Genomic DNA, 22,357 nt, shown 5'->3' on the forward strand with positions numbered 1-22,357 from the left:
GTTGGTGGTGGCAGCCTTGTTGGCTTGGTGTTTTGCTATTGCTTTGGATCCTGCAATTTAGGAACTTGCCTACTTAGCCTGTGCCTCAAGCCAACCCTAGTGAGACTGTTAATTAACCATTTTATTCAGTGTTTGTATTAAACATTTGGTGGGTACTGTGTAAAAAGAAAGCATTCAATCTGGGTTCTAGCTGAGATGCTCAAAGAAGAATAGGAGATGTAAGATGCGTTTCACTGTGACAGTGAATGTGGACTAGTGTCATAGAGGTATCTAAGATGTTTATTTCTTGGTGAAACCTGCAGGTGAAGAGTCCTGTCTAGCAAATCACAATGTAGTGGAAATTGTCTTCTGTTGGCAGAATGGCATTTCAGTATGGATGAGAGAGAAACAAAGAGCCTCAGTAACTAGTTGCTAAAGGAATTTTACAGTGATTCAATTTTCTTGTTTGTAATGAAGTTTGAGAATTCATTTTACTCTTGTCTGAACTAACGTAGTTTGCAAAACCAATGATCTTAGTATATTAAAAGTCTGGTTTCCCATAAATGTCCCCTATGCACTTATGAATGTGCAGGTGAAAGTAATTTGCTGGTTTAGGTAGCTGAAATTTTATTGGACCAAATGCTTGCTCTTTATTCTCAATACATTGGGAAATGCTTCTCTAACACCTGCTTGGATTCTTTTGTTGATAAGGAATCCAGAACATCTAATGATATAGCAGGGTTGAAGTCCATGTTTCATGTTCAGAAAACATTTGAAAGTGATATATTCAACTGCAGAGTGCTTATACACAGATGGGTTGAAACCTCAAGCCTCAAATTTCATACAATCTAAGTGTCATAGTCTTTTTGCTTTGGGTTGATGATCTAAAAATGCTAAGATTTGTGTTTCTCTTTAAAATACCTTCAAAGTTTAAGGATATTGAAATCTAGAGATTTTGGCCAACCCCCCCCCCCCCCCCCAAAAAAAGGCACCCCCCCCCTTTTTTTTTTTTCAAAAAAGGAAAAACTACAGATTTGCTAGGAACTACGGGGGAACTGCCTCTTCTCACAAAGAAGGATCGGATTTTGAAAGTACAAACTGGTGATACTCAGCTCCAGTAAGGAGCGTCCCATAGATAAAATGCAGCTCTGAGAACCAGGAGATCTTATTCTAATGTTCATCTCTGGTTTACTCTTTAAACTTTATTGAGTCATTCCAATTTTCTATGTTTTAGTATTCATTGTTGTAAAGGGGGAGAAAAAATAGATATTCTTCTTCAAAAGGTACTTGAAGAGATAAAATGCTATACCTGTCTTCCTTATTATTGTAGGTATTAAAATATTTGCAATTGGAAACTTGCATTTATCTGAAGTGATTTTTTTTCCTGTTTTTCCTATCTGAATGATAATCTATAACCAATATTGATATTTCTCTTCAAGTAAGTAGATCGACTTTTTCATTTATCACTAGCATTAAATACAAGAACTGAATGGGTGCGAAGATGTTTTTAGACATGTTTCCATGTATTCGTAGGGACAGACACTGACTTACCAAGTATTTTGCTACCTGAATAAACCCATCTTTTATATGGGAATAGCAGTCAACGTTTTCAACAATTCAGTATAATAACATTAAGTAGATCAATATTTATTTTCTGTCATTTAGGTCTGAAACATGGAAATTGGCCTGAAAAATGTCCTTCATTACTTTTTTAGCCTGAAGGTTGTAATAAGCGCTGAAGAAACAATAACCATCTGTTTGGAACTTAAACCTTCAGTTTAATTCATTCACCAAGAGAACACAGCAGAGTTCTAAAAGTTAAGACTTCTTTGAGCCTTTCCGAAAGGCTCAATTAAGCCACAAGTGCAAGCTGAGGTCAGCTGTATTAGCCAAATTGTTTTTCCAGGGGATGAGGTAGTGTGTAGCATCTCCTTGATGTCCTTCTTGAGAGAGAAGCTGCAAATTGTTTCAATCTGTTGATTGGCATCACTGAGTTCATGTGACACTTGTATAGTGTATTCTTTTCTTTGTATATTTCTGGTTTTCTGTATTTCTCTCTGGCACTTTTAGTTGTTTATTCACAGAGATAACAGTAATACCTTAGCTCACAGTTCTCTTTGCAGTCATTGCATTGTATTTTCCTGCATTTTTCCTTGAAGTCCTGTAGATATCTCATGTATATTTCCCTGCTAGTTTGAACCTCATCTGTAGAGAAAGGTGATGGGCCTGTGGATCTACTTTCCGGTTTTGAGCCCAACTCCCCCTGCTACTATATATGTAGTACTTGGAAGATTTATTCCAAAGCATGCTGAAAATGGTGGAAAGATACTGCTAGGTTTTTGATCAAGCCAGAAATACTCTCTAGGATGACAGTCACTGTTAGCCCTTATAGAGCTGCTCGAACATCTCTATTACATTCTGTAGGTTTATCTTATTTAAAACATAAGCTCTTCAGTCTCTTGGTGCAAGTAATGTTCCTGGCATGCTACACACACGTATATCTGTGCTTAAAAGATAATGTAAGTCTGTGAACATACTTCAGTTTGGTGTGCTACTTAATACAAGGAAGATGGCCCAGTGATTATCATATGTGATTGAGAGCAGGACTCCTCAGATCTATTACTGTGTCTAACACTTAATGAGTAATTTTAGGCATATACTTCATCTTTTAGATCCTTGATTTATCTTTCAGCTTTTGATAGAGTGGGTCTAATAACACTTGCTCTAGAGGCGTTTTGTGACAAAAAGTGATTGTTTTTTAAAGTGCTTTGAGAGGCTGGAGAAAGGTATTAGTGTAAGTACAACATTAATATTTATATCTCATCTAGGAATTATTTTTAAATGCAATCTAAACCTCATTGGGATTTTTTCCTCTCTGTGGTAAGTATTGGGCATATTACTCTCAAATTATGTCCAGTGTATTAGTAGAAGAAATGAAAAGGGTCTCTGATGTTTCTCTGGGGCTTTTTCATCTCACTTGCAAAATGCTTTTGTCTTTCAGATGAAGATTCTGATTCATACTCTCCTCGTTATTCCTATTCTGATGATAGTAAGTAATTCCTATTTCTTATGTAAACTTTCAAACATAAGGGGTATGTAAAGGATGTATTTGTTGGCCTCCTATCCAGTTCACTAACATTCCTACATTTGATTTATTCTACAGCCAGAAGCCAACCTTCAGTTCCCCGCTCCAAGAGTGAGATGGACAATATTGACTCGGAGAAGGTGTTTAAGAGGTCTGCCACTTTGCCACTGCCAAATCGTTCTTCATCGCGGAAGTCAAGCCCAGAAAGGTGACCTGAACTAAGATATGTTTGGATCAGTACTGGAAGAATCTCTGAAAGTTGTAAATGGGAAGGGAACAAAGGTGGAGAATGTAGGTCCACAACTCCAGTTAAACTTTTTTGGGGAGGTGGAAGTGTGGTTTCGGTTCTGAATCTTCTACCAGGCACCAATGAACTCCTTCATTGTCATAGCTCAGTCACCCATTGCATGTCTCTCTGTGGTTGTGTTTGTTACCAGGCGTCACAACCTCTGTTAGATAGGTAGCTTCCTGGTGGGGTGAGGAATGTTTCCTGGATGTCATGTCTATACAGTGCCTACCACAGGAGCACAGTGGAAGATCTCTGCTCAGTGTGACACTGTAAAGGCACCTCAGAATACAAGTAAATAGCAATAATTGCAGAGGAAAAGCATTTGAATTTATGTTGAGCCTTGGTTAAAAAAAGAAAATAAATAAATTGTATACTGTTCTTCTCTGAGAAGTCCCACCCACATGAACTTTTTTGGAAGTAGGTTCTAGTTAGGTGCGTCATTTCTGATATTGCAGTATTACTTCTATCCTGATCATTTGCTTTGTTTGTTACCATTTATTTTAAAACTGCTTGTAACGGTAAAGAATATATTTACCAAATGAAGAAAAATGTTGGACAATTAATATTTTATATCCTCCAGAATTCTCCCCGCTTTGAATATACTACTTTTTGGGAAGGAGCTGGACATCGTAGGATATGGACACTGAATGTGTTGTGATTGATACTGTCCGAACTGTGCCAGTGTGTACACAGAACAAAGTTTTAGTTGTTTGGATAGTTAATGGAGTTTTAGCTATTTTTACAAATGCCAGTCAGAGATAATGGGTTCTTGTCTGTGGAAAAGACCATTTCTTGGACCCCAGAGTGCCACCAGTCGAGAGCAGTTCCAGGTACTGCACAGTAGTCAGGTAATCAGTGACATGACCAAAATGAAGGGGTTTAGCAAAAAGAGATTTTATCTGAGTTCTGCTCAAATTTTGGAGGTGTTGGTACTTGTAAGTTTAGTTGAAGTCCATTATTAAGCTATTTCCAATCAGGAAAGATATGAAAGTCTGGCAGTTTATTGAAAGTACAAGGAAGAACCCCCTCTGTTCCAGTGGTTTCAGTGTCTGAGCTGTGTCAAACTCTGCCTGCTGTAGAAAAACAACTACATGCTCAGAGCCCTATCTAAACTGGGCTTCTTGCAGCAGGTTTCTTTCCTAGATGAAAGAAGTACCCTGATTAAACCAGGATTAACAGGGGAAGGCGTCTGTCAAAAGAAAGTATTTGTCTCCGTGGAAACCACAGCGTTTTGTGTTAATTGATCTTTCTTTCCTCAGGACTGACTGGGAGCCTCCAGACAAGAAGGTGGACACTAGAAAATACCGTGCAGAGCCCAGGAGCATTTATGACTATCAGCCAGGAAAGTCCTCAGTTCTGAACAGCGAAAAGATGGTAATGTTTGTCTTATCCTAGTCTGTGGCTTGATCCCATGAATGTAATACAATCCCTGAGTGCTTGTCCAGTTCCATTCCAAAAGGACTCCTTATGTTTACATTGCAGTGCTCATGTGATGTCTTTCCTGTATATTTTGTTTAGAAAACTGTTTTGCATAACTTCTTAACATTGTCTCTCTCTATAAAGCAAGATCCAGGGTGATTGAGAGGCTTCTTTACTTTTGGACATGTTGTTTTCTGTGTTAAGTATGGATCACTAACCCTAGTTTTTAATCCGTGTTTGACACTGACCTCTTCAGCAGCTGTTTTGCCAGTTGTACTTTTTCTAGGGCACAGCAGTAGGGTTGAAGAAATTACACAGCGAAGCAGGATGGTTCAATTTCTGCGTTCCTCTGATGCCATTAACTTTAAACACCAAAAAACTGTCTTTTAGAGTGCCTGTAATGTGCTTCAGGGAATGCTTCTGAGGTGTGCTACGACATGGCCCCTTGGCTGCTTTATTCCTCAGCCATGGCTGGGGTGGCAGAACTGAATGTGAGCAGGCTCCCCAGCTACACAGGTGCATAACCTGGAGTATTAAGTGAACTGTTACCAATTTCAGTTTGAATTAGTGAGTAAGCTGTGAGTTTTAATGGCTAGGGGACATATAAAAGTCTCATTCTGCAGGCTTAACTGGGAAGACTTAGCAAGGGGTAAGGCAGAGAGGTGGTGCTAACCTCAGCCAGTCCTTTATAAATCACCACGAATCAGTGTCCTTCAGGGTACAAGTACAATACTGTAAGTGCTTGAGTGGGGTTATTAGTGAATAGCCAGTTTGGTAGATAAAGATGTAATTGTTCTATATAGGCATTAATTTAAAGGATTTGATTGGAAGTGCTAATTGCATGTGAGATTCCAAATGTAAACTGGACTCTATGCCTTAATAGCTCAGACAGTGATCTATACATGGAGTAGGTAGATGAACGATCCTGAAAAACATACCGTGGATTTTGTGCTGAAACACAAGCATCGTACAGCACTTTAAATCAATAGAAACATAAAAATCAAGTCTGATCTGGGACCTGGTGTTTCTTATTACTGTGTCTTTTTTCCCCTCTATGTGCAATCAAGGTCCATCACTTTTTAAAGATCCTACAACCAACTTCTTTTCACACCTGTGTCCCTTCGTCGACTTCAGTGAAGTTGCTCCTGGTTGGAGCATGATCTAGTGCCGATTGAAGTAGGCAATGGATTACTCCCTTGATTGTGATGGGAGTTGGCTCAGCCCAGTACAGAAAGAGCAAGTGAGGAGTGGTTTGAACATAGTATGACTACTCCATTCCTGCGGCCCATCCTGGAGCAAGATTTCTGCTGACTTCAGTGGCAGTTTTGTCTCATGATAAACAGCCAAAATTAAACCTTGTGGCAAAAGGCCTGCTTCATCTGTGTATTTAAGCCTTTGCAAAAATTCTGACATCACCAGTGGCACTGTTTACATGTTCAGACTTCAGAGTATTTAATTGAGCTGTTGAATCAGAATCTAAAAGCCATGAACAGGATCATCATCAGCATAATTGAGAAAAATTGTACAGAGCTCATCAAAGATGAGAAGAATGTGATAGCTGTGTTACTTCCAATGTTATTTTTTGAGCTTTAATTTCAAGCCATAGAAGGAACATCTTGAAATAGTGGCTTCGTGGTCTCCATCAGTCTCATTAAATACAACAGTAAGATGCTGTTTAGCAACTAGATCTTTCTTTGTGTTTCTGAGGAGGCTGTAGGAGATTTGTGGATATCTGCTAGTAATCACACCCAGAGCTGTGGCTATCAGAATCCCCCATCATGTGAAGCATTGGGACAGACTTTGTTTTGTATGATCAAAAGGGAATTTTCTTTTCAACTGTACTGTTTTCTGTCCTTTCTGATTTTCCTTCATTTTAGTTTTGTCTGATTCTCTAACATTTATTTGTGCAGAAACAAGTAATATTGTCTCTCTCTCTGTGTCCCTTCAGAAATTTCAGAAATGCTCTCTGTCTGAACTGTGTCCCCTTTGTTTTAGAAAACCACCTTTCATGCTGTTTGCAGTGTATAGAACAGGGTTTCTCACATATTCATGTACTGTTAAAGATGCAGTATTTTGCTGTATTTGGTTTGCGTCTCACTGAAACTGCCTTTTTTTAAACCAAAAGATGATTTTAAAAAGTTCAAGAAGTACATGCAGCTTTGGTCTTAGTGGAATTGTCTGATAGTAGGACTGAGAGACTGGTTGACTCCCAGCTCTTCCATTGAGTCTCCCTGTGACTCTGGGCAAGCTGCATAATCTCTCTGTGTAGGTCTCCTGATCTGTAAAATGCAATTCATTCATATTCATGTCTCTCACAATGATGCCATTAGGCTTAACTGATGTTTGCAAAGCGGTCCATGGCTTTTGTGAGAGAGGTGCAATAGAAATTCCAAATTATAAGGCTAAATATCAGCATTTTAGAATGGAAACCATGGGATCTGCATCTTTAACAGTCCCTTTCCGTGTATTCTTTGCATAATGTTATCCTTCTCTTTCTTCCATTCCCCTGTCACCAACTCCTTTAGACTCGGGATATAAGCCCAGAAGAGATAGATTTAAAGAATGAACCTTGGTATAAATTCTTTTCGGAATTGGAGTTTGGGAAACCGGTAAGTTTGATAGTTGCAGTGACCAATAAAGTCAACCTACCTTTTTTTTTCTCGTTTTTCTTTCTTTCTTTCTTTTATTATTATTATTTTTTTAATTATTGTCACATCTCTTGCTAGGCCCTAAACCTGGAACAGCTGTTTTACTCATTTAAAAATGTGATTGTTCATAACATCATTCTGGTATTGATGTAAAACAGCTGCTGTGTGACTGCTTTAAAGCATCTTGAAACCACTTACCAACACTCCCCACCTTCCAGCCATATTTACCAACAAGGCAATATTTTTTTACACCAGAGTTCAAGCTTCATTTTTATTGTTAACAGTAGCAGTAATGCCCTGTTCTTATTAATGAAAGTCCTCTTTCAATGCTCTTATTCTCTCTCTCTTCCTAAAAATATTTGGGATAGCTTTAATTCAAGGCGAATCACTCGTTTATTTCTGGCCTTGGTTTGTGAGCTATAGGTCAGTAATTTCCAGCTATCCATAACAGATTATGACCCTGCTTCCTGCTCCTTTCCTTATACACTTAGCTGCCAGTTGTCTGAACGAGGTGCATCAGTCTGTTTGAGCTGCCCTGACCATTCCTTGAAACCAAAGGAGTCTGAGAACAGAGTGCTTTCTTTTCAAATGGAGCTGTGTTGCTATATGTGAAAAAGCATAGCCTTGATTTCTTACTCTGGAAAAGGATGAAGCAAAGCTTAATTATTTGAATTATTTGTCAAAGGACCGTTCTGATGGAGGAACACATCAGTGGTCAGGGCTACCTGCAGAAAAAAAGAGGTAGTGGACTTTGAGAACCAGGCCATAAAATGTTACCCTGATAAAACGTTCTGCATTTTATTATTAAATACTGTTTAATAATCTATTCTTACTGCATCAGAGGGTCAGCATCAGCCTTTCACATTTATTCAAGTGTAGGAGTGATTTCTCCTTTCTCCTTGAGGTCAGTTGTCAAATGCTCATGCACACCACTTCTGAGCACTGCTGGGATTTCCTTCCATGTGTAACAAAACAAAAACATTTTAGGGTTCAGTACTGGCTTCAAAGGCTATTGATCATGGACACCAGAGGGCAGACTTTCTTTAAACCTGAGCTTTGCTCACACTTCTCATGAAGGTGACAAAATTCCTCTGCACAGAATATAGCTGCCTGAATTTGGGTGCCTAGTCTGATCACATTATAGAAATAGTGTAATTTCTACTGAAAAACAGGCATGATTGGTGTCTGGATGTTCCATTCTGTGTTTCAGCACATGCTGTTTCAGCATTACATCAGGCACTTTAATTGAGGATGCCATCTCAGACTTCTATAGATAGCTGCTCTTGAACCTGACAAATTCAGCAAAGATCCCTCTGAGTTCAGTGGCCAGAGCCAGCAGAGTACTCTTTATGGAGCTGTGCTCAGTTGAGCCATGAGAGGACCAGATTTTTGTTATCAGCTAGTGGTTAGGCACAGAACCTGATGCCCAGAGCATTTTAAGAGATATCTGCTAGGGCCTGGGATTTTCAAAAATTCTGTTTGAACAAGCTTCCCCCCACCCTTCCCAGTGCTGCAGATAATGTGTCCTTCTAAAAGCATGATTTCCCCTAATTTTGTGACTTTAGCTGCAATTATGTGACATGGGCAGGAAACACCCTTGCTGAAAGGAAGCACAGGATTCTTGTGAGGCTGTGGTATTGCTCCCCAAACACACCAGAATGACCACGAATAGGGATTTACATTGAGGAAAGCACATGCACTTCCTAGGACAGCCAAAGCAATGCTCTGCTTGTCCAGCATCCCAGATGCATTTCTAGGCAGATCTATGGACACGCAGCCAGGGAGATCACTCTGCAGCATGGATGATTTTCCAGGGCTCTGCTGAGGCTGAATTCCCACAGGTTTCTTCCTTCTTCCTCCTGACTGTGACTTCACAGCTGCATGAAGCCCCCCCCAAAAAAACTGATGGTCAGTAAGTCTAGAGCTCAGTTGCCTTCTGTTGTGATTGTGGGCACTTTTCTCCTAGCCTCTCCTGGGATGGCACTGAGCAAGCTCTTTGCTATGAACAGAGAAGCAGGGTGTTGGAAAAAAAAGGAGTGTGTCCTGTCTTCTTACCTCCTACCCTCCACATCTCAAACCTAAATCTTTGCAGCACCATCTTGCCTATTCACCTGCAGCTGCTGATCTTATAGATAAGAAATAGGGATTTGCAGTGTTTGCAATCCCCACAGTGGGTGTCCAAGTTTAGAAGTGGGACTGGTTCACACTACAGATCCAGGCCATCCAGAAACCTGAAGGACTTTGGACCAAGACCCAAGCATTGTAGCTCAGTCTTACCTTTGATGAACTGACATCAGGAGATTCTCTGTCAGAGATGCTTTGATAAAATAGTTATATAAGCCAGTATGGACATACATATAGGGTGAGGTTAGGCTTGCCAACCAACAAAGGTTACTTTTGTTTGGAAACACAGAGTTTGAGCATATCAGTGAAGTGCATGTTTGATGAGAAACGGTTATCATGGCATTATTTGGATATGACAAAGGTCTCTCATTTTGAATAATCCTTCCCAATTTATTTACATGTATATAAAACAGGAAAAATCCTATTTTGAAATAGGAGCCTTTACCTGTAGAATATATTTTAAATAACTTGTTTCCAAACTTCACTGTCTCCAATGAAAACAAAACAAAAACCACCACAAACACCCCCCTCCTCCAAAATAGAAAAATAGAAAATAACAACTCTGCGTTCTCATTGCCCCACAATGCCAACACTGGAAATTCAGCCATTTGTTCACATGGTATGTATTCAGAGTCTGCTGGGGGTGGGAAAGATATATCCCTTTTCTTTATCAAAGGCCCTTGTTTTACCCTTTCCTTTTGAAAAGAAGAATGAGCAAAACAAATGCTTTTTATGACCATGTGTTTTTTTCCTTGTTTTGCTTTGTGGTTTTTTTCTTTATTTTTTTTCCTTTTTTGTGTGTGTTAAGAATGCTTTAACCACCAGCTGCGGGCTCCTCCTAGAGAGTCCAAAATCCCTTAGAGCACCTTGCAAAAATAAAACTGTCCTCAAACATTACTGAAAACAGCCCCTCCCTGACTTGCATGTATGCTCCCTTTTACCTCCCATGATCTCCTGATATTTGTGCTAGAGTGGTTTTATCCCTCTATCTCTCTCTTTCTCTGTTGTTGTTGTGTTGTTTTTTTTTATAATTTCTTTTCAGTGTTGATGCAAAACCCCTATTGTATTCCCTCTCTGTTCTAATCAAGTTTCCATATTCTCTGTGATGTCTTTCCTTATCTTCATTTCCTCATTTCCTTCCTCTGCTTTCCATCAGCCTCCAAAAAAGATTTGGGATTATACTCCTGGAGATTGCTCTATCCTTACTAGAGAGGATAGAAAGGTAATTGTGTCTCACATACGTTGTACTACGGCATCCAGTGCGTATGTATGTGTGTATGTGGATTTATTTCTTTATTTCTTTTGTAGCATTGCTTGGGTTTTGTGTGCTTGTGATTTTTTTTTAATTGGGCTTCAGCTCATTAGCCTAACAAGTAGCTAGTGAATTGATTTAATAAACACTTCTGAAAAACATAATCAACAGTAGTTTAGAGTGGTGGTTTTGCTATCTTGACTTGCAATGATAATTATACTAACATACTTTTGAATATTGTTATAGTATCTTTTTTTTTTTTTACAGGTGGGTTTTATAACTTTATGGTTTGTAGAAGTAGATTCTAGTAGGCCTGCTGTGCATCTTTTAATTTTGAATCTTAAATGCCTCAATCAATTTCCTCTGTAATGATTGAAATGCAATTAATTACTAGTGAATTTCTGTGTATTGTCCATACCATCTTTGTCTTTTTCAATTAAAAAGGCTCGCTTATTTTTTTTTCAAAATTAACATTCCTTTGGTTTCCCCTAACCCTAAGCATTATTTTCCCATTCTTCTTCTCCTTCTTTAACCAGACTGATCTAGAAAAAGACCTCTACCTCTACCAGACTGAGTTAGAGGCAGATTTAGAAAAAATGGAGAAGCTTTATAAAGCACCACATAAAAAGCCGCAGAAGGTATTTCCTATTCTTTTCATGCTGCCAATCCCTGTTTCCAAACTCTCTGCTCTAATCTATTCACTGCTGGATGATTATTAATTGAGGTTGGGATAAATAATGGTTCTGACCATTCTGACTGCATGGCTTGCTGTGTCGCTGTCAGAAATAATAGAATGTGATGCTGAGAATCCGGCTTGAAATCCATTTCAGATACAGTGATTTCCTCTCCCCCCATTCCCTTTCAGCTGTCCTCCACCCTCACCCACCCCTTTCCCCCTTCAGGGTTTTGAGTTCGGTGTCTGCAAAAAAAAACCCTCTCTATTTTTCACATGAATAGGCAGCAGCAATCAGATTAAAATTCTTGGTTGGTGTCACGTCATCATCTCGTGCCTTTCAAGCGTGTTGCCATCAACCCTCCCTTCATACAAACCCTGCTGCTCCCTGCTAGGAGCGCATGCCTACCCAAGATTTGAATATTCCCAAGAGATTTTGCACAATTTTCGTTACGCTGCACCTTCCATGGCCTTCTAGGGCAGGTCAGCTGCTGCTGCTGGTCCGAGGGTCTGCAGGACTTGAACCATGAAATGACAGATTAATTTGGTAACACGCCATTTTTTCCCTTTGTTGTTGGCTTTTTCTTTTTTTTTTTTTAAGCTGCAGCATTTCACCAGGACTTGAAAAAGCTTCTTTTTCAAACCCAAGATTTGCTTTTTTTTTTTTTTTCCCTACATAGGAATCCTCAGGTAGATGAGAGGAGACCAAGTACAGCATTTCTTTTAAAATTGCCATCAATTTTTTTAAATAACGTACCTAGGAAGTGTTAGATGGATTTAAAGCAAGCGGATAAGAACTGGCTTTTGCTATTGAACCTGTGCAGCTGGCATTGCTTCTCTTAAGTAAGGAAACTGAACTGAAACATTGCTTTTCTTGTTAGTGCTTTAATATTCATTTGAACGCTTAGGAATGTATTGTGCTGCAGAAATGTAATGTACCTTTAAAGCAAAGGCGGGCAGTGACTGGTTCGGGGGAAAAGCTTGGGGAAATAATTATGAGCATGTCTCCTGGTCCTGGTCCAGCTGGTTATCTCTTCTTGCTTTTGGCTTTATGCACAATGACTCATTGGCAGACAAAAGAATAGGCGCTGCAAAAAGGCATCGGCTGTGCTAAAAACCTGTCACTGCCCTGATGGAACTCAGGAAAATTGTCGCTTTTCTGCAAAGACATTGACAGCTTAAATTGCATTTAGACTTAAACTTCAATGTCTCATAAAGGCTAATATTCAAACAATAAATGGAAAATTACTTAAGCAAGCCTTTTTCTTTCTCCTCGTGTATAAGTGGATATCAATGACTCCTTTGTTTGGACTTTTGCAGAATACAGCAGGTGTTACTCCTCTGGAAACTTCCACAGACCATTCTTCCTAGTAAGTTTTCCAATTGCTTTTTGATGCCTCTTGTACAGTCTGAGGGCATGTGGGGCAGGGTTTAGGGTGTTGGAAATGGCCTGGCTTTATTTTTTGGTGATGGATATAGACAGCTATATATCCCATAAGAATTATAAGTGTGCTTTAGGTGAATCCAGATACTATGTCTGCTCTTTGATCCTAAATTAATTTTGAAGTGATTACTTAAGTAATTGCATTGTCTAGATAAGAACTGCTATAGTGCCTAGGCAGCTACTTTTAAAAAAACAAACGGAATCTTAACTCAATTTTTATGAAACTGCATGAAGCTACAGCCTATTTCCAAACAACTTTATTGCCTGGAAAAAAAAAAAAAGAAAAAAAAAGTTTGTTACTTGTGTATGGTATATTGGTTCCTGTTAGAAGTTTCCAGTTATGCATTCTAGAGGAAAAGGATGCTGTTGATGAAACACAATAATTTTCTAGCTTCCAGGAAGGGAAAAGTAGTAGCAGTTGCAATATTTCTTAGAGATCTAATGTGACGCTGGTTTTCTGGATGAACACTTAATATAACAGTGAACTCTCTGTAAATGAGTTATACATTGAGCTGGTTCATTCTGAAAGAGGAAGAGAAAAAAATCGAGGGCAATATGCTGAGTAGTCCTTGTAACTGGACTAGGTGCATTGCATTTCTCATAGACACAATCTCCCCTGCATGCATGGATTGTTAGGAAAGGCACTCTCTCCTCCAGGCACCCATCGACATCATTTTGTTCATTGCTCCTATGACTTTTCAGTTTTGTTTAGGTAGAGAGAGAGCAATAAAATACATGGAAATCTCAGAGATTAGCATAAAAGGGTAGCTGATATTTGCCAAAGACTGGTAAGAATCCTGAATTCCTGACTGTCCCGAAAGTGTTACAAAAGTTGTGAATCTTCTGTTTGATTTGCTAGGCGGGCCAGGTTTGCTCTCCTGCATTCAAGTCATCTTATGGAGCCCATGTTAGTTGCCACTGATGGTTGTAGGAGCTGTTCTGGACCTTGAAAGCTGTGTCTGTACATACAGAATTAATATTTACAACTCAAGTCAAGGAAATTACCCTTCAGCTAAAAGAGAAGCATGTGCATAATGTATATGCGTTATCATACATTTTAAAGCCATCTTACCTCTACTTTTCATTACATAGAACAGCATTCTGTTCTACAAGGCGTCTCTCCCCTGTGCACAGACTGATCCATTAGCAAAGGCCAAGGTTTCTGCCCATGGCAGCATTGTCTGTGCCCTTTCTGATACTATGCAAAGCATTCAGGAGTGCCAACATCTGTGCTGGCGGATGGGAAGCAACCTGGGTAGGGTGGGAATGGGAGACAACAGAGAGGGCCAATGAAGTCATACATTCTTCCCTAGCCTGCCTATAGAGAACAGGGAGAAGAGATATCTGGAGTTTATTGCTTTTTGTTGTTGTTGTTCCTCTTTGGTGTTGCTCTTCCCTCTGCTCACCTGATTATTCTAACCTTCTTGCAGACTGCCTCAGCTCTGCCGTACAGCTGGCTGGCCCTGTAGGGGGAGCAACCAGTATAGGGACTCCTTTGCCAAATACCTCCTCTCTCTCCCCTAGGTGTTTTCCCAAAGCAGGGAAAATATTTTAACCCGTTGTTTTTAACAACTGGGTGCAAGTGCTCTCACGTCTCAGGTGAGGAACCTTAAGGCAGTCATGAGTCCCTGCAGCAGCTGGCAGGGTTTCCTCAGAAACCTGACAAATAGAGGCACTGGAGCAACGCACACGAGACAGAACAGCTCTGTAGCTATGGTTATAGCTTGGGCCCTTGCTTCTATTTGAGCATTGCCTAGGTAGAAGTGGTGACATTATTCCGTTTCTCTTTGCTGGTGTTTTTCACAAGCCCTTTCACTTCAGAAAATCATTTATGGGACTGCCTATGATCTGGTTTTCCTTGTCCGGAAACTAAAATCTTCTTTGTGATCCAGACATTGTGTAATTCCACCCCCATAGCCAGTCCTCTGATGTATTTGAAAGCTTTCTCTTTACCCTGTAACTACAGTGTCCATCCAAAATAACCAGATGCATGTACAAAGTTAGCCACAACAAGCAGGCCTAACCACATGCATTTCCACACTCTCATAAATTTGAATCACCCCTGGATATCACAATGAAAACCAGCTTTCAAAAGTTTCTGTGATTTGGCAAAAAACTTTTTTTTTTTTTTTTGGTTTAACTTTCTAGCAGGCGTGCTTTGGCCTCAGAATAGCTTTGTGTGTGAGACTGCATCTTATTCCAAAGAGCCTGGGTGAGCATGTACAACAACTGGTATCGGATGAGCTCAGCTTTTAGGAAAACACAGTCTGCCTGATTGTTCAGCAAATCTTTTGCACCTGGGAAAATCATTCATACCATGAAATATTATTTTTTTTGTTTGGTTTGGTTTGTATTTCTTTTTTAGAGAGAGTACAGTGAAAATAGAAAATAGTGATTTAGAAATCACATGTAGGAGATTACTGGTTCTGTTTCATGACAGAGGAAAGGGATTTGTAATAACTCTTCACTATTTAAGGGCCTAAGGAATTACAGTTGTGCCCATTTTTAACATGTATCTCAGAATCCAGCATTTTGTTTGTATGTCTGCATGGTAGACCTAGAGTCTGTGACTTTGTATTTCCTCTAGCACAAGCTTGAGGCAAAGCTGAGCAGAATTGTGCCTATCTGGGAAATTTCTCTGGTGTTTAAACAGTAGTGTCTGTAGCCCAGTGCTTGTGCTTCTCTGCATGGTCCCTCACTGATGGGTTTGGAAAATTGCTCTGGGAGTCTTGGCTTATAATGTTGGCTGGGAGGCTGAACTGGTTGAGATGAAATCCTGAGCAGCTGTGCTTTGTAACCAGGGGACAGGAATGGCTGGTGTTTAAGGAGAGAGGGCTGGAGCCGGAAGATGTATGTGCTACTTCTAGCTAGCCACTGAATTTCTGTATGTTTGCAAGGAAATCATGCATTTGCTCAGTGACCCTGTTGTCTCGTCTGTGAAATAAAGGAGGAGTGCTTTCCCGTCACCTGTTTTCTGGGGGATTGAGGTGGGAGAGTTCCCTCAGGTGGAGAATGTTGTGGTAGTGCAAAACTTGCAGCACTATTGCAATGTACTCATAACCTCTTTATTCAGCATCAGTTCTTCATGCACAGTCCATTTTGGGTTTATAAGTGCGGTTTTCTCTTTCCTTGCACGAAGCAAACAGAAGTGACCCATTGCCGTTCTTCGCCATTTTTCTGTTTTGCAAACTGTTTTCCAGCTCCACATATTCTCCCAGCTACCACACAGTGAAGAGGGAGACAGAATCAGCACCAGGGGACTTTGCTGGCTTGGAGAATGAAAGACAGATTTACAAGAGTGTGCTGGAAGGTGGAGATATCCCGTTCCAGGGGCTGAGTGGTCTCAAGCGACCTTCTAGCTCTGCTTCCACAAAAGGTAGGCAGTCAGGGCGCTAACCTGACTTTTGTTCTGCACAAGGTGTCAAAAGTCTGGTGATATGGGGCAAACTCCTGCAGGGTTTAGAGTCCTGTTCAAGCCAGTCGAGGTTTCCTCTGTCCTTCCTCTTTGGCATCCCTGGTTTTCTCTCTTTTTATCTCTCAGACTACACTGGCCAGTATTTTTCATGACCCCTTTATCTGATCCAGGTTCCTCTTCTTAACAGGAACCAGCTCTCTCCCTCCCACACCTCAGCCACATTCCACACCTTCTTTTTCTTCCTCCAGGCTGCTCAGGCTGGCCTTGCTGTCCATCTGCTCCCACTGCCTTGTCATGCTAGAGCCCTTCCCTGCCTTTCCTGCTCTTCCTGCTGGGGGGTCTCAGCAGGCCACACCATGGCTGCTGGCCTGGCCACCCTGGTGTAGCCAGCACCATGTTCTCTGCAGCCTCCTGCCTGCAAGGGTTGTACAGAGAATGCACAGGACATTGAACCAGCAACACCCTGCGGTCTCTGAGGCAGCAAGACAGCAGAGACTGCTGCATTCTCCTCCCCCTTCCTCCCCCCATCGTGGACTTTCTAGAAGATTAGGTCAAGGAAGAGCCTGACTCCCATCAGGGAGTTGTACTGGGGAATGTGTCCCTGAGCCAACTTCAACCTAAAAATGGATCGAGATGGGGAGAGGACTGGGGCAGGAATGCATTGGGTTTCTGAACTGCTCTCCCTAAAAATAGTGCATCACACCAAAAAGGTCTCTGTCTCCATCTTCCAGCTGTTTTTCAGTATTATGTCCGGCCTGTAGGGCAAGGAGTCAAACTGGAGCTGAACAAAAAAAATCTGGTCAAACAGTTATTGTTCCCCAAACTGCAATTGAACCTGAATGGTTATTTTGACAGTTTAATTTGATCTCAGATTGGAAACAGACCTAAAAAAATTCAGTCACGGCTCAACCCAGTCTGGATCTGATGTTAAAAAAATGTTCTCATTTGACTCCTTGATTTTTAAAGCAAACACGGGCCACACCACACTGTCTGAAGCACACTCAGCTTATTCCTGGTATGGGAAATCTCTAAGCAAGCAGCTCTTCTACAAGGCCAGCTAATGTGGCATGCTTGTCCTTGCATGGTCAGCCCTTGATTTTCTTCTCCCTCTCAGGAATAAACTCTTTGGCACACACTGTGGTGAGACCATAGTAGGTGTGATTACAGGCTTGGTGCATTAAGCCATTTTTGCAATGCTAGTGCCTCTGCATTCGTGCTGACACCCTGATCCTGCCCAGAGTTCAGCCGCCCTTTTCCGTGGTGCCACAGCTCCCCTGGAAGCTGATGATGCTCAGCACTTTTTAGGAGGGTACCTTGAAAGTGCAACAGGCCTGTTTTTGGCCAAGCCTCTCAGCTTAGAAACATTAGCAGCACTTCACCTACTCCTGTAAGTGCAGCTTGTTATGCAGTGTCTTCCTGCTTTTCTTTATGTTTTGGAACTTTGTTTCTTTAAAGTGCATTGTATGAAATCCAAGCATGTTCTCTCTCCTTTCTCAATAGCTTTCTAGCACTTAAGCTAACAGGTTGTATTTATTTTATTCTGCATGCTTACCAGTGGATCGTAAAGGTGGGAATGCTCATATGACTGCACCCTCTTCAGTTAATAGCCGAACCTTTAACGCTAGTCATACCGGTATGTTAGGTCACTCATGTAAAAATAAGAAGCCCTTATCAGCTGCAAAAGCCTGCATTACTGAAATCCTCCCTTCTAAATTCAAACCCAAACTAGCAGCTCCAGCTGCTCTTGTGCAGGACAAGAAGGGTATCTTGCTATCTCATGAGAAAGCTCAAAGCTGCGAAAACCTTCGTAGCTCCATTGCCTTGTTTGATAATAAAAAAGCTTTTATGGTAGACATAGGGGAAAGCATAGAAGACATGTTGATGAAGTCGAAGCAGGAGTATGCCATCAAATCTGGCAGTACCATGAGCCTACAGGAGTATGGCACCAACTCTAGGAAAGGCTACCTGTTCCCTGCCTCCAGGAAGAGCGGGATGGAGTTTACAATGCTGTATAAAGACATGCACCAGATCAACCGGTCCAGGATCAATTTGAGCACAGTCTCCTCCTGCAGTGTGAGAGATATCGCATCTCAGTTTGAGAATGAAGCAAAGGACAGGATGGAGCACAGCCTTAGTCGAGAGGATTCAGAGCAGATCCCCAAACACACCGTTTCCTCCCGTATCAGTGCCTTTGAGCAGCTGATCCAGAGATCACGATCAATGCCCGCGCTTGATTTTTCTACCGGACCAAACAAGTTCACCACTTCTCTCCAATCTAAAACTTGTCTGAGTTCAGCCTACTCTGCAGAGTTTCTTCTGGATTTGCCAAAAACACAGCGAGAAGAGAAGGATGCCACCAGCTTGGCAGACAAATCCTCCCGCTCCTGCAGCAACGTGGAGGACACAGCTTCGGATGTCAGTGATGCCATCCCTATGGACACACTTTCAGCTTGCACGGATGAGATAGATCTCCTCTCAAATGCATCCAATGACAGTGGCGGCAGCAGCAGCAACCTCAATGGACCTCAGAAGCATAAAATCAACAGATGCAAAGGCACATGCCCAGCTTCCTACACCAGGTTCACTACCATCCGAAGGCATGAGCAGCAGCAGGCCTCCAGGAACCCTGATTCCAAAGGAGATATCTATGGGGACAGACACACACTCCCCAGAAATGTCTACCTGATGAGCCCACTCCCATTCCGATTGAAAAAACCCTTTCAACACAAGTCCAGCAGGACTCCACCCCCAGGCTGCCTGGAAACCCAAGCAATGCCCAGGCCCGACAGCCCAGGCGACCCCATACAGCTCCAGGGGAGCACAGGAGATGAGAGTCACCACTCCCAGCACAGACTGTGCTCCAGAAGCAGGCCGCTGGCTCCCAGGCGCCTGTCTTCCTTTGACATTGTGGAGAGGCTTAGCTATTTCCCCACCAGGGGATCTAGCCGAGATAGCTCCATGGGCCGGTCTGATACTCCTGACTCCTTACACAATGGGAACCCAGTCCCATATGCTCTATATCACAGCTTGGACACAAACAACAACCCGCAAAGTGAACTTGGGACGTACCTAGGAGGTGGCTTTTTGTGTTCTTTACTAGTGTCCCTTCATCTGTCTTCTTGCTTTCCTTTCTCCTCCCCTTTTCTTCCACAATCCCTGCATTTTTACTCCCCATCTTTGCATCCCCTGACTCTCTATTTTTTTTTATTATTTTTTTTCTGATATGTCTAATGTCCTTTGCGTGTCTTGCTGAGCATTTTTGTTCAGGACATATTAACAGCTGCACTTCTGAGAAACGATTTCTGCTGCCTTTCTAATCACATCGTGTTCAGTTGGTCTCAAGCAGCTCCTGGGATACAAGAATCTCAACATGAGTTATTTCTAGTCCTATATCATTTGCAGACATGGGAGTATAAAACAAACCCAAATGATTTGCTATAAGGAGCAGTTTCTCAAGGTCATGTAGTGTGTGTGTGTGTGTGTGTGTTAAACTTTTCTCAGCAGTAAAATGCCAAATCATATTTTGATGGCAGCAAATCTTTTCTTCACAAAGTCCTTCTGTGTTTTTACTCTTTCCCGTACCTTTGTTTTCTTCCTGGTTTTGGATCTTTGTTAACAAGTATAGTCCAAAAGGGAAAAAAATGAAAATGGTTAAATTATCAACATCTGATTGGCAATTTGGTCAATGACAATTGAGAATCCTTACCATTGTAATGGAAGCAAATTTTTAAAATATATTTATTTTTTTCCTTTCTGGTTATGCTAGATAAATCCATCTGTATTTTAACTTCCTTATGTTGTTTCAAAGTAGATTCAGAATCACCAAGGCATTTTGCACCACTTGATTACATGGAAACTCCCGAAGAAATTCTCCGCAGGCGCTATGATGATAAAGAGGTAATAATGCCTTCTTTTATGGCCTAGTAACAGTTGTGGCAGCTCCACATGCAAGAAATACAGCAGTAACTCTTTTAGAAGGACAACTTATATGTGTATTGATATGTATATTGGAAGTTAGAGCAGAAAGGTAGAACCAGTATGTTTTATTTTTAATACTACTTTTGCCACTAATTTACTGTATAATGTGTAGTCCAGTTTAGCTTTTATTTAAAAGGAACCTGATAGTTCTTAGCAATTGCACAAAACGATATATGGGGGCTTTAAAAATGTAAAAAGGCTGGAGAGATATGTGAGTTGTGGTATAACACCTCAGTATTTGCAGATAAAGCTGAAATGGTATTTCTACAAGTGAATTATATTTTTATTGTTCTCCACGAAAGCCACCTGAGTCAGTATTAATCAAGCTGGTCAGAAAGGGTTTATTTTCATGCAAGAGTCCTCAGGTTTTGAGTAACAAATGTAAGGCATATCAAGCCACCAGGAAGTGTGAAGCTTTTCCCCAATGCAAATTAGAATTCTTTGATATCTCAAATTGTCAACAGAATGTATCAGTCCTTTTTGAAATGGCTTGGTGATGTATGGACAAGCTGAAATACTAAGAAAGCAACAAAGGATATTCAGCACTGACTGTATTCAAGTTGGGGTTAAAGAAATTATAAAGTGATTGCATTCTAGGAAGCTTGTTTAATAAATAAAAATAAAACCAAGTGACAATTTTACTGAAGAATCATGTTACCTTTCTGAGTTCAAATAACATTTGTGTGGGTTTTGAAATATGTGTGAAATCTGTTCTTAATTCCAATGTGAAAAATATACTTTTTGCTGTCTTCTCCCATGAAACAGTAATCCCCCCACTGCCAAAATCCAGCAAGAAAGCTCATGTAAGAGCACAACTCTGAGTTCACTAAGACGTGCTGGCTTCAAATTATAAAATCATTCAGTTGGAAGGGACCTACAAAGGTCATCAAGTTCAGCTGCCAAATGAGTTACCAAAGAGCCTAACTCTTCAGCCTACAGTCAGCGCCAAAACATGCAAGAACCCTTCTGCATGGTTCCCGAGAATTCTCATTTCCATTAATGTGCCAGAGGCTAAAGAAGTCCAAAATATTTTTGTGGGGTTTGTTTATTTTGTGAAGTGTGTTACATGAACCCAAAAGGAAGTATGGGAGAATCTGATACCTGAAGGTGGGTTAGGCACTCTCCCAAGCTCCTTTCAAAGCTCAGAGGGGTTTGGTGCCTCAACTTACCTGTGGATCTGATTCAGGTCTCTTGGAAGTCGAGAGAAGCTCCTTATTGGTTGGAGGGGGTGTTGCATCAGCCCCCTGCATTATCAGCGAGCTTCCCATTATCTTAGAAGTTCCCAAGACGTGGCCAAAACTTAGAAAAACTCATTGACTTCCATTAGTGTTGGATCAGATCCACTGTATGAGCTGGATTTCTGTTATGTGATAATGGGAATGTATTTTTGTGCTTGCTAAATCAAAGGGTATTGTGTAGTTAGTAAAATCAGTGTTTTATGTTGAACTGTAAAGTTCCAGCTTTTTGCTGGGACCTCAGGAATTTTATTCAAGTCACATTTGTGGCAGCTTTCAAATGGCCTTAACTAGATGATTTACTGCCCATTTTATGCAATTTTATGGCAGAAACTTTTAGAGGACCAGAGACGGCTTAAACGTGAGCAAGAAGAAGCTGATATTGCAGCTAGAAGGCACACAGGGGTTATTCCAACGCACCATCAGTTTATCACTAATGAGCGATTTGGGGACCTCCTAAATGTAGACGATACAGCAAAGAGGAAATCTGGGTCAGAGGTCTGTTTTAGTTACCTCAGTCTGCTGCTTGACCCAAAGCAATATTTGCCTCTCACAATGTTGTGCTGTAGGCCAACATTAGCTCTTCGGAGAATGTCGTTTGTTTTTTTTATCCCCCTTCCCCTTTCCCATTCTGGCTTCATTTAGAACTGCTTTGACTCTTGTGCCTGGTAAATTAATAGATATCTCTATACCAAGCTGCATATGTTAAAGCATGCCTGCTGAGAATTGCTGGTGCACACCTGTGATGCATGCCTTTAAATATCAGCTACTTGTAGTAAATCAAAGGCATTCTACATCCTTTGCATCATATTGCTA

At 41.0% G+C, this 22,357-nt stretch overlaps 1 protein-coding gene across 37 annotated transcripts in view; it reads left to right on the forward strand.

Moving 5' to 3' along the window:
- The window catches only part of SORBS1 (sorbin and SH3 domain containing 1), a 120,858-nt gene that overhangs the window by 81,424 nt on the left and 17,077 nt on the right, over positions 1–22,357 (forward strand). For 23 of the 37 annotated variants that reach the window (XM_083844906.1, XM_083844877.1, XM_083844905.1 and 20 more), the window contains 11 exons: positions 2,981–3,028; positions 3,143–3,272; positions 4,613–4,727; positions 7,298–7,381; positions 10,701–10,766; positions 11,333–11,434; positions 12,790–12,839; positions 16,114–16,289; positions 17,884–19,404; positions 20,140–20,225; positions 21,872–22,039. In XM_083844906.1, coding sequence (XP_083701032.1) covers positions 2,981–3,028; positions 3,143–3,272; positions 4,613–4,727; positions 7,298–7,381; positions 10,701–10,766; positions 11,333–11,434; positions 12,790–12,839; positions 16,114–16,289; positions 17,884–19,404; positions 20,140–20,225; positions 21,872–22,039 — 2,546 coding nt within the window. Of the gene's footprint in view, positions 1–2,980; positions 3,029–3,142; positions 3,273–4,612; positions 4,728–7,297; positions 7,382–10,700; positions 10,767–11,332; positions 11,435–12,789; positions 12,840–16,113; positions 16,290–17,883; positions 19,405–20,136; positions 20,226–21,871; positions 22,040–22,357 lie in introns of all 37 variants that reach the window. The other 14 variants (XM_083844894.1, XM_083844898.1, XM_083844897.1 and 11 more) reach the window with 8 other exon arrangements.

The sequence above is a fragment of the Anser anser genome (genome assembly GCF_964211835.1).
Source record: "Anser anser genome assembly, chromosome: 7".
Classification (NCBI taxonomy): Eukaryota; Metazoa; Chordata; class Aves; order Anseriformes; family Anatidae; genus Anser; species Anser anser.